Here is a 12952-nt window from a genome sequence, read left to right as displayed (position 1 = left end):
TGTGGTAGGTAATGACGTGAAACGGGGCCTGGATATCTTTTATGTGCTGTCAATGTAATGTAACTATTGAATTGCCCATAGATTGATTTTGAGCATGGGCTGTTTAGATTTAACATTAACAAATAGAACAAATGACTTGGTTGTAGCTAGCTGGGGGTTTTATTCTTGTAAAGTTTCGCCATATGTCACTTTTTTTTTTTTAGCATGTTATGTTCTTGTCAAAATTACAAAATAAAGTTTCTCACTGTGTGTGTGTTTCTTTCCGTGTATGGCAACAGTCTTCCACCTCAGTAGCTGAGCTCCTGAGTATACAGCAGCAACAACAGCAGCTGCTGCAGCAACAGCAGCAACAGCAGGTTCTCAATCAGCAGACCAGCAGTGCACCCAACCAGCCGCCACAGCAACAGCAACAACAGCCTGCGCCAGCCCCTACACCGCCGGCACCTTCTCAACAGCAGCAGGCGCCCTCACCGCCGCTGTTCTACCTTACGCCACAGCAGGTGGCATTGTTGCAGCAGTTGCAGCAGAACCAGGCCAACCTGAACCCAGAGCAGACAGTCGTCATGCAGCATCTGCAGCACAGTCTGTGGCTCATGCAGCAACACCATCAGCAGGTAGAAATATATCACTATTCTGACTTCACGTTTCATACTGAACACATTCAGTCTTCACGTTTTGAACTTAACACATTCAGTCTTCACGTTTTGAACTTAACTCATATTTTCATAGATTCCATGTTTTCTAATATTGGATACCACCATTTCTTTAATATCCATATGGATGGTTGTGATTTTTGTATTTTATTTTTTACGGGTGGGGAGGGGGGGGGGAGTGGGGATTGTTTACTAGATACGCCTTTCTTTTGAAACCATCAGGGGAAGTTTTCTAACTGGAGATGAAGTCAGTATCCATACCCCATGTGGCAGATACTTATCACTAAGTAACCATCTAGGATCAAAACCAGCGGCCTTTTCCAAACCATGGATTATGTCCCAGACTCTGTTTAATGTTGGAGCACAACATGCACACTGCTACAAATGGCAGAGACTTAGCTGTGAGCCTAGGCTTGGAAAAGGCCCCAAGTTGCTTAACTTAGACTTGGAGGGAATGCAGACCGACTACCTTTTCTTGCTACAATAATCAATGTACGGTATGATGTTAATACAGGGTACCTGACCAAGAAGCCATTCGCTGAAGCCATTTTTCAGTATCTCTTTCACCTTAGCAATTTTTTGTCTTACTTTGTTTCCTCCCAGATGTTGAAAATGCATCAACAGATGCAGCAGCAGCAACAGCAGCAGCAAGGTGGGCACCAGCAACTCCCAACAAACGGTGCAAATGGTGGACAACCCCAACTTGGAAGCCTTCCTAGTTTAAACCAACTTGGGGATCCAAGTCCCTCGAACACTCAGTCCCGGGCTGCCACGGTAGGAACCCCAACGGACGCGCTACCTACTTCAAACGGAAACATGAACTTTGATTTACTAAGTCGGACATCTGCAGGAAGGAATATGGTAGCACCAGGCGGGAGTGTCGTCACAACAGCCAACGGGGGAGGGCAGGTGGTGTGCACAGGTGGAGCATTTGTACCCTCAGGAAATGCCGTCACCAGTGTAGCCGGATTTGGAAACCTAGGCATTGTTGTGTCCAGTGCAGTGTCACATGCGCAAGGAGTGAACTTTGCACGGCACCCTTCCCCTGCCAGCACACCGAAACTCCAGGAGTTATTCAATAATCAGGCTGTACCCGGGGTCTCACTGCAGAGTCGCTCTGGTACAGCCTCCCCTCTTCATGTGCCAAAGAGGATTGTAACTCCACCGGGGTCTGCTGGCAGCCCTGGGCACTCCCAGACCCCACTCCAGAAGACCATGGACTTCCCGGCACCAAATGTGGTTGCCCCACAAAATGTGGACATGAATCAGAAACTGGCTGAGTTCAAATCCAGGACTGGTGGCGTGGAGGCCCCAAGTCTCATGTCCCCTCAGGAAATAGCTGATTCCATGCTGGCGCAGCTCTCCCACACAGACACTGCCACAAGCAAAAGCAGTGGGACCTCCTTTATAGGTGGGGCTAGCTCCCCCAGTGTTAACAATGCCTTGTCTGGTGAGAACCCTGCAGGTTTAAGACAACACAGTAGCGCAGGCAATGCATTCTTCAGTACTATGCCACATGGCATGGGGACAGGGACAGTGCATGATTCAATTAGCTCCATCAAGCAAGACGGTGGCAGCAGTGGGATCTTCAAGACTCCACCGCCAGTCACCTCCAGCATCAACTCATATGAGAGCATCCTCTCGCAAACATTCCACTCTGGCAACGTCGACAGCAAGCCGAAGACTCCAGAGCACCGAACTGCTGGGCTTGGTTCATCGGGTATGCACCCCCCAAGCTCTGTCCATCACCACTCCTCACTGGATGGACTGAACAATGTCATTTCGGGTCTGAGTAGCCCTGTCTCAAACTCTATGTCCTCCTCTCCCATTCATGGGGGGTCGCAAAGCACTACCTCATCCGGTAGTGTAGCAAGCCGCTTGTCACAGTTAGAGAATGCACCCAAAGAGTTTGGTTTAAACTCTATATCTGGCATTGGATCGCCGTCTGGTATCCCGTCTCTTAGAAGGAGTAGTGGGTTAGACACCTGTGTACAGAATCATGTTAATGGAATGGGAACTGGTCAATATGATCAGGTATGTAAACAAATTTGTGATAAAGTTTGAACGAGCGAAGTGTTTAGAAGATTTCAGCACCTCAACTTTAGTCTAGAAGAAAAAGTTAAGTTATCGGTATCCTTTTATTGTGCTTTTTCACAAGGCTTAAAGGAACACGTTGCCTTGGATCGGTCGAGTTGGTATTTGAAAAGCGTTCGTAACCGTTTGTTATAAAATACATATGGTTAGAAAGATGTTTTAAAAGTAGAATACAATGATCCACACACATTTGCCTCAAAATTGCGTGGTTTTCATTTTACTTTGCAAACTAACACTGTCGGCCATTTATGGTAGTCAAAAATTTGACTCCCATAAATGGCCGACCGTGTTAGTCAACGAGGTAAAAGGAAAACCACGCAATTTCTAGTGATACTTGTGTGGATCATTATATTCTACTTTTAAAATATCTTTCTGAGCAAACGGTTACAACCGATTTTCAAAGACCAACTCGTCCGATCCAAGGCAACGTGTTCCTTTAATGAAAGGATGCAACTACTTCCTAGTACAGATTTATTTTAATTCTATTCATTCTTGTTACAGCACCTCTCAATAAACACATCTAACGCGGGGGGTCCAGGTGGCCATTCAACTTCCCCCTGTCTGTCTCCATCTGGCCTCTCAATCTACTCCAGCTCAGCGAAGGTCCTAGAGGCGTGCCGGAAGCTGGGCAAGAATGGCCTGAGGAACAACAGCATCCTACTGGAGAAGATGCCCCCACCAGCTCCCCCAGAGCCCCCGTACCCACCCCTTCCAAAAGACCAGCTCAACCCAGCAACGCCTAGTGTTTATGTGAGTAGAAATTCAAAAGGAGCAAAGCCGTCAAAAGTTTATTTTGAATTGGCATTTTAAAACCTGAAAGTTACGAGAGTAATAATTAAAAACTCACTCTGCTGCATTTAAGTTAATAACGAGAAGTCTCCTTGATTCACTTAGTAAAAGTAGTAGTTCTGGCCTGTTTCCTACCACCCAGATAGTAATTAACATGCCAGACAGTTCTTTTTAAAACTATGTGGTATCCCCAAATTCCAAAATCTACTCCGGTTCAGGTTCAGGTTTATAAATGAACAAAATGAAACTAATCTACATTGATACCTCACCATGGAATGTCATAAAATCCATGTAAAAGTGTTAATATTTTTAAAACATGTCCGCCATCAAAGATAGTGGCGTCCTTAAAAGAGCTCAAGAGGTCAGGTTAAATATGAGTAAATATACAGTAGCAAGTTGCTACACTTGACTGTACAAATATTTGAGCCATCAGGAGACCTACATTTATTCAGGTCAGGGTTTTTGAATTATGGAGCTAAATTTAGTCTTCTTTTTTAGATTGTTGTTTGTTTTACAGACTGCAGTGAGCAGTGTCAGGCATGATATTTTTTCCTTTTTAGAAAATAAGACGAATTCTTGCTAAAAGGTGTTAAAAGGCCTGAATCATAAATAGGTCAGCCCTTGACCTTGATAACATGTTATTTCTTAGGTTGTTTGTCATGCTTGAGAGCTCTGGGAATACAAAGTGGGTCGTGCATTTGTTAATGACATTTTGACTCCAAGTTGTGAGCATAAGTGGAGTAATGGACATAAGCAGCAACTCTGGACATGATGATTTGTGTTTAATGAGTAGTGGTATTCTTGAGCCGAGGTGTAACACTTCAGCGTTGAAGCAAAACTCACTGGTGACCCACGTCTGATCTAGAACATTATGATAAATATTGGGACTGCCGAGTGCAGCAATTCATTTCAAGTAAAACAATGGCTGTCTAAAGTGTTTTGTTGAGGACAACATTGATAGGGTTTACAAATGTTGTCTGAAAGTAAAAGTAAACCAATCTGGGCGTAATTTCATTGCCTTGCTTACAGCAGATTTCTGCCCTTAAAGGGACACACCGGCTCACCGTTTACGCAATTTAGGGGTGTAGAATCATAAATAATGTTTTTATAGATGGTTGCTGTAAAAAAAATCATCAAAATGTCACGTACTTAGCGAAAAATGATTTAAAAAAACCAAAGCGGCCATATAACAAGCTTCCGTTACACGGACTCTTTGAATGTGAATCTTACGTTAGATTTTTCACCATTATTTACATTTTGTAGCGATAATTTGAATACATGATCTTTTTCGTCAGTTATGCGTTAATAATTTTGTAAAAAAAAAAGATTTAAATTTGGTTAAGTACATGTAAGTTTCGATAGACGGCTGAAAGTAAAACTAGCCCGGAAGTTCATGTGATTGTTTGTACCACTTTTTGGTTAGAACAATCACGCGACCTGCGTTTTTGTCTTAAAATGCTCAAAAACGGCTAAATTTGATGATTTTTTTTAAGGACTGTTCTTCTTCATTCCTGTAAGACCGTTGAAGTCATATCTTAGTCTATTTTGTAGCCCAAACAGCCCAATTCGGCCGGTGTGTCCCTTTAAAGACCCTGGACACTATTGGTAATTTTTAAAGACCAGTCTTCTCACTTGGTGTATCTCAACATATATGCATATCTCAACATATGCATACCTGTACAATAACAAACCTGTGAAAATTTGAGCTAAATTGGTTGTCGAAGTTGCGAGATAATAATAAAAGAAAAGAAAAAAACACCTTGTCACACAACATTGTGTGCTTTCAGATGCTTGATTTCGAGACCTCAAATACTAAACTTGAGGTCTTGAAATCAAATTCGTGGAAAATTACTTCTTTCTCGAAAACTACATCACTTCAGAAGGAGCTGTTTCTCACAATGTTTTATACCATCAACCTCTCCCCATTACTTGTTACCAAGTAAGGTTTTGTGCTAATAATTATTTTGAGTAATTACCAATAGTGTCTACTGCCTTTAAAGACTTTGCTAAAAGTTACTGAGCTTGGTAATAACAGTGTACCAGATGAAACATTCATTGTTGTGGCTGGTGCGTACTACAGTCTCCTGATAGTGACTAGGGAACTAGTCGAAATGTTCAGAACAACCAAGCATTCTACTATATGTACTTCAGACCAATTCTGATTCTAATTGGCTCTCAAAAAAAAAATCAGCAAAAATGTTTTTTTATAGCCCCAATTTTTATAAAATCCCATATTGTATGTTCATGTAGGTCTTACTTGACAATAGACAGTCATTTTTTCCTAATTTTTTTCTAAGGGACAAATACCATGCCTGGAACAAACCAACCAGATACTTTCAGGGTAGACCCAAGAGATGTGTACTTGGCCAGGAGATTTGAACTTGGTTTACCCAAGGGAAGTTACTATTTTATATTTTGTTCTGCAATATATTGTGTGTTTTTATCGAGCCCTGTGTGGTGTTTATGTTGACAGGTGGAGACGAAAGATGATGCTTATTCGCCAGCCCTAGCAGAGTACTGCAAATCTCACAATCAGCCAATCACGGTAATCCGTGGCCTGGCTGCTGCCCTCAAGTTGGATCTGGGCCTCTTCTCAACAAAGACGCTTGTAGAAACGCACGGTGATCATCCGGTGGAAGTCAGAACACAGGTATAATAGAAAAAACTGCAGATTTTATTTTGAGTAAGCTTTACTCCAGGCCTGGACTTTCATCTTTGAGGGGCCCTGGCCATTTTCATTTTGAAAAGGGCACTTCCACTGGGAAATCTTTAAACCTATGGGAAAGTTTTGAAGGGGCACCAAGGCGGGCAACAGAGGCCATGGCCTTTGTACTAGTTTAGGCCTGGTACTCTTACCCTAGCACTCTTACCCTAGCTCCCTTGAGTAATGTACCAGGATTCTTAAAGACACTAGACACCTTTGGTACTTTTCAAAGACCAGTCTTCTCACTTGGTGTATCTCAACACATGCATAAAATAACAAACCTTTGAAAATTTGAGCTAAATTGGTTGTTCAAGTTCCAAGATAACTATGAAAGAAAAACACCCTTGTCACGCAAAGTTGTGTGCTTTCAGATGCTTTATTTCGAGACCTCAATTTCTAAGTCTGAGGTCATGAAATCAAATTCGTGGAAAATTCCTTTTTTTTCTCGAAAACTACATCACTTCAGAGGGAGCCGTTTACCAATAGTGTCCACTGCATTTAAAGCAGTAAGACTTGGCTTTGCTTTTAAAACTTTCCTTAAAAATAATGAAGATAGAAACAAGGGAAGAAATTGTTTTTAAAACTGCTATTTTTGTTATTATTATGCTGCTTGTATAGCATTAGTGGGGTGAATAACATATGCAGCAAGTCTGGATATGATGATTTGTGTTTAATGAGTAGTGGTATTCTTGAGCCGAGGTGTAACACTTTAGCGTTGAAGCAAAACTCACTGGTAACCCACTTCTGATCCAGAACATTTTTATGTAAATAGACCGCTTGGGACTGCCGAGTGCAATGATTTCATTTTACAAAGTGTCTGTTTTTGATGTTTCAACTAAGGATGTGTCTGAATTTGACCTATCTTTTGTTGATAAAGAATCTGCACCGGTTGGCTTGGATGGCCAAATGTTAGCAACAGATGTTGTGCCCAAATTCAATATTTCCTGCAAACTTTCAGTTAAATAAGATACCTCCCATGACTGGTTGCTTTGTTTCCTACAAATCCAACCCTATATATGAATATTTGTGTGACATTGTTACAAACTGTAGCTGTCTGTTTATACTTTGCTTTGATGGCTTTCCATCCTAGGTTGCAATAACTTGGGGCTGTGATGTTGCAATAGAAAGGTCTATATGTGTCATGTATTGATCAAATCGTAGATTTGCTTATTCTAACATTTTCTGATTTGCCTTTACAGAGACAACAACCACCAGATGAGAATTGGGATCAGGCCGGTTTGAAGAAGGTTTGGAAATGTGAGAGTAGTAGATCCTTCTCTACTATCACAAGATACGCTCAGTATCAAGCCTCATCGTTCCAGGAAAGCCTTAGGGTAAGATATCATTAAATTGGGCTAAAAAAAAAAAGCCTTCTGAGTGATCCACCTTGTAAGCTTGGGCGATATCATGATATTATCGTATATCGCGATATTAATTTGGAAACGATTTTGATATCGGTTCGATTTGGTTTTAATCGAAATAACGATGTATCGCGATATATCGCGATGTATTTCCTAGCTGAGACATCTTGCACCCCATAGGTTTGGAGTAAAACCAGAAGAATAGGTCATTATATTACCTCTCTTATGCTATGACTGTCTCTTCTACAACTTTCACTGGGAGTTTGAAGACTGATGATGTCAAATTTAATTAATCGCGATTATATCGAATATCGCGGTATGTTATCGGCGATATATCGTGAATAAAATAATTTGATATCGCCCAAGCTTACCACCTTGTTCAAATTGGTTTATAATTTAAGATATTGGTTAATTATGTCAGAAAAAAAGCTGACATTTTATTTGCAAGCAAGTACAGTTTTCTTGCTATAGCCAGTAAATGTTTGGCTGTACCAGTCACAGATTGTTCATACGACAAGCTTTTTTGGCTTTTTTAATTTTGTAGAGTCTCAAATATCATACTTGGCATAAGGCATGGGATAGGTTATGTTTACTTTCAGGATGTTTTCTGGATATGATGATTTGTGTTTAATGAGTAGTGGTATTCTTGAGCCGAGGTGTAACACTTCAGCGTTGAAGCAAAACTCACTGGTAACCCACTTCTGATCTAGATAAAACTTTTATTTTTCAAAATAGTTGAAAGGTAACTAAACAATTTGCATAAATAGTGCATTTATTTGAATTTTTCTGTGTACAGGAGGAAGCCGAGAAGAACTCCAGACTTAATTCAGACGACCCATTCTCAGCGAAAAGGTATGAATTACTTGGGGTTTGTGTAGGGGATAAGTTATGCATTTTAGAAAGAAAGTTGGAGAGGGTTCTACGGAACAATGAGCGGTTGCACACAGTGAATCGTTATGTTACCTCGTTTTACCTCGGAAAACTTTGGAGTAAGGTTTTTACAATGTGAAGATATTTTTTAAAATGATTACTGACAGACTGAAGTTAGGGAGAAATTCAAAATTAAACAATTGGTAACTCCAGGTGAAACAATTTTTTTCTGTGGGAAACCTTTGGGTAAAAATACTGCAAAGGCATTACACAGGAAGAATTTGTGAACAGGGCTAAAGAGATCTTGTGAGAGAGCAGTCTTTTGTCGTGGCCAGAGGGGGGGGGGAGCTACTAAGTGTATAGGCTAAAACGACTTGTTCACAAGTCTAGTAAAGTGCCAAACACTCCTCAGATGTCCTTATCCCGAAATATCAAACTTGCCGTAAAGAATGATCGCTAATAGAACAGGGAATTTCTGTGATCACTTTGGCAGAAAAATATGCGTAAATGTGTCTTTCATCAAAAATCAAGAAAATTTTGACAGTGTGTGTTACATCACTCAGCTACTTACATGAAGTACCTAACAACTTGGGTTTTGTGGTTTTAACAGGAAAAAGAAGACAAACGGAGCGCCGACGACTACAACTCTACGGGAAGGAGGCGGTCGAGAATTTAAAATGCTCAAATTTGGAACCAATGTTGATCTGTCCGATGAGCGGAAGTGAGTACTTTTTCCATATACCCTTTTTTGTTGACGTCAAATTTAATTTGGATTGTCAGTACGTGTACATCAATGATGTCTAGCTTAAGACACTGTACTTTAAGAAAAAAGGGAGTCCACATTTCAAAAATGCTTTGAGAGATGTTGGACACTCTCCAGGGATCGAAGTTGGGAGGAGATGTCTGCAAGACCACAGGGAAGGGCTTGTAGCTCAGAATGTTCACTGGACCAAAATTTGTTTTTCCTGATCAGATGGCCAGAAATTAAATGAGAAAAAACCTACGTGTACACAAGTAAGGATTTGACATAGTGTTATGAGAAGATTCATCTCACTTCTTTCCACTGGCTGTTTAAATGTAGTACGAACAAACTAGTGGTTTTTGAGTGATCTAAACGGCTTGAAGGCTGTTGTATATAATTAAGAGTAGTAATGTAGAGATGTAGAGATCCCTGCAGGTTTTCCCTCCCACGTTTTCTCCAAAACACCCGATTTCAAACAAGGTGAATTAACAGCAAGTAAAAAACCTTGTCCCGTATGGTACTTATCCGCTGGTTGTCCTGGACTAATTTTGCCAAGGTCCCTATTAAGTGAGCATCTTCGTCAATGCTTTAAATCTTATTGAATGTATGGTTTGCCTGTAGATGGAAGAAGCAGTTACATGAGTTGACGAAGCTGCCATCATTTACACGCATCGTTTCACCAGGTAACATCCTGAGTCATGTGGGTCACTCCATACTGGGAATGAATACAGTCCAGCTCTATATGAAGGTACCGGGAAGCAGAACGCCTGGTAAGCAAGTGTGAACATTACTTTGTATTTCTAGTTGATAATTGAGTGTGCGCAACATGGGTTAGATATGGATGGGTAGGCACACACACTGGTGTGGGGACTTAAACACAATGGAATGAAGGTCTGCATAATGTTTTTTTCTTTGTTCAACGTAGGAATTCTTCAGAAAAGAACAACAATAGAACATCAATAGCAAGTCCCAACTATGATATGGTTTAAAGACTTAGTGTTTACAGATTCACGCATAACTGACATGGTACAAAGATTATTATTGGGAGAAAACTTCCCTTGAGATGTGTTGATTGGAATGCTATAGTTTTGACAAATGAGTTGACAATTAGTTTTGGTCTTGCGAGTCCAAAACCGAATGAATTAAATACAGTAACCCACTCACCCCATCTTTGCTTTATTTATTTTCTGGATATGATGATTTGTGTTTAATGAGTAGTGGTATTCTTGAGCCGAGGTGTAACACTTCAGCGTTGAAGCAAAACTCACTGGTAACCCACTTCTGATCCAGAATTTCAAACCTGCCTATTACTGACAATTGCAATGAGTTGCGAGACGCAATGTCGTATTGGGTGTGAAACGTGGACACAAAAAAACGTGTAACTGCATCTTGTCCCCATAAGCCTTTTTGAGATATGGCGGACACAATGTTACAACACTATAAGGTTGGGGTAAATTTGTGTGTATACACAAAAACCAAACAGTACACTCATATCACGTCCGCCATACCTCAAAAAGGCTTATGGTTAACTTCATGGGCAGTCAATGCTAAGTGAGGAATGCAAAATTAAACAAGGTATATTGCACTTAAAGGTTTTCCAGGGGTTATCCATGGTTCAATTTTGAGTTACAGATGGGTTAGCTGTGAGGTTTGGCTGGGTTCTCCTGGATTTTCCAGGGTACAACCTCTAGTTATGGAGGGTACAACCTCTAGTTATGGAGGGTACAACCTCTAGTTATGGAGGGTACAACCTCTAGTTATGGAGGGTACAACCTCTAGTTATGGAGGGTACAACCTCTAGTTATGGAGGGTACAACCTCTAGTTATGGAGGGTAACAACCTCTAGTTATGGAGGGTAACAACCTCTAGTTATGGAGGGTACAACCTCTAGTTATGAAGGGTACAACCTCTAGTTATGGAGGGTACAACCTCTAGTTATGGAGGGTACAACCTCTAGTTATGGAGGGTACAACCTCTAGTTATGGAGGGTACAACCTCTAGTTATGGAGGGAACAACCTCTAGTTATGGAGGGTACAACCTCTAGTTATGGAGGGTACAACCTCTAGTTATGAAGGGTACAACCTCTAGTTATGGAGGGTACCTGCATGTGTTTTTTTAGGTTTTCCATGGTTCATCCTTGAGTTACTTTGAGGTACCCTTCAGGCCTCGAAACAACCTTTGGCACCCACAGCAGTTGCCACGGTGCCCTGTGCAAAGTTCCAATACAAATTTACATTTTCTTCATAGCGGTGCCCCTTTCCAGAGGGAATTTGCCGTACCCCTTCAAGAGCGAAGTTCAAAGCCTGTGCTCGTTTTAATGTAAATTTCTTCTTAACAGTATACACAAAAACTCATTGCCTGTCAGTAAATTAATTTACCATAGTGATAACGTACGTATCAAGGAATTTAGTTTCAATGTTTTTCCTCTGAACAAATAACATGCATTTGTGGTGACCTTTAAAACAAACATTCAGTGGTTAACTTGTCAGTCATACTCCTAATTATCTGAAAATCTTCTTTGTGTTTTCTCTCTTAATCTGAGTTATTGTTGATTGTTGATTGTAGGGCATCAAGAGAACAACAACATGTGTTCAGTCAATGTTAACATCGGACCGGGAGACTGTGAGTGGTTTGCAGTGCCCAATGCGTACTGGGGCGCCATCTGCAGTCTAACTGAGAGGTGAGTACATGTTGCATGTTCTGGGCCAAAGTTAATAGAGCTGCTTAAGCACAATAAAATTAAGCTAACCAGAATAAGGTTACCAGCCAAAATACTCTCTCATATAAGCTATATGTGACTGGTATCCTGCTTAATTTTTGCTAAGCAGAAATTGTTTAAACGGTATTTTCTGCTTAAAAGAACTGGGCACTATTGGTAATAGTCAAAGACCAGTCTTCTCACTTGGTGTATCTCAACATATGCATAAAATAACAAACCCGTGAAAATTTGAGCTCAATTGGTCGTTAAAGTTGCGAGATAATACTGAAAGAAAAAACGCCCTTATCACACGAAGTTGTGTGCTTTCAGATATTTGATATCGGAGACCTCAAAATTCTGAGGTCTCGAAATCAAATTCATGGAAAATTACTTCTTTCTCGAAAACTACGTCACTTCAGAGGGAGCCGTTTCTCACAATGTTCTATACTATGAACAGTTCCCCATTACTCGCTACCAAGTAAGGTTTTACGCTAATAATTATATTGAGTATTTACCAATAGTGTCCACTGCCTTTAAGCAGCTCTATGAAAATGGGACCACTTATCAGATATTGCACTACTCACCCCCCCCCCCCCAGCTTGAAGTTGGATGTAGTGATGGAATTTAGATGGTCTTATGCAATATTTCAATCAACACAAAGCTGTTATGCAGAAAAATCTGCTTAGCAAATGTACTTGCTAAGTAAAGAAGTGAGAAGGGTACCAGTTGCAGCAATGGTAACTATGGTAGTGTGAATGGTAACCTAGTTTTGCTGAACAAGTATTGTCAATACTTTAGCAAGTTTTTTTGCCATGGGCAGTGTGTCTGGATATGATGATTTGTGTTTAATGAGTAGTGGTATTCTTGAGCCGAGGTGAAACACTTCAGCGTTGAAGCAAAACTCACTGGTAACCCACTTCTGATCCAAAACACAAGACACTCTGGGACTGATTATAAAATGATTTTATGTTTTTTAAGGGCACAAGTTTAGCAAGTATCCTGAAACACACTTGACAATTGTACCGGTTTTTCCGGTTCTT

General features: G+C 40.7%; 1 protein-coding gene across 8 annotated transcripts in view; it reads left to right on the top strand.

Annotated features, from left to right (window-relative positions):
• The window catches only part of LOC139944744 (lysine-specific demethylase 6A-like), an 88345-nt gene that overhangs the window by 66759 nt on the left and 8634 nt on the right, over window positions 1–12952 (top strand). For all 8 annotated transcript variants that reach the window (XM_071941808.1, XM_071941806.1, XM_071941807.1 and 5 more), the window contains 9 exons: window positions 279–614; window positions 1257–2687; window positions 3249–3497; window positions 6010–6186; window positions 7440–7574; window positions 8398–8453; window positions 9082–9192; window positions 9835–9983; window positions 11780–11894. In XM_071941808.1, the coding sequence (XP_071797909.1) occupies window positions 279–614; window positions 1257–2687; window positions 3249–3497; window positions 6010–6186; window positions 7440–7574; window positions 8398–8453; window positions 9082–9192; window positions 9835–9983; window positions 11780–11894 (2759 nt within the window). The remainder of the gene's footprint in view (window positions 1–278; window positions 615–1256; window positions 2688–3248; window positions 3498–6009; window positions 6187–7439; window positions 7575–8397; window positions 8454–9081; window positions 9193–9834; window positions 9984–11779; window positions 11895–12952) is intronic.

The sequence above is a fragment of the Asterias amurensis genome, chromosome 12 (assembly GCF_032118995.1).
Source record: "Asterias amurensis chromosome 12, ASM3211899v1".
In the NCBI taxonomy this organism is placed as follows: Eukaryota; Metazoa; Echinodermata; class Asteroidea; order Forcipulatida; family Asteriidae; genus Asterias; species Asterias amurensis.
The sequence above is the reverse complement of the archived record's forward strand: the minus strand, read 5'-3'. Positions and strand labels throughout refer to the sequence as shown.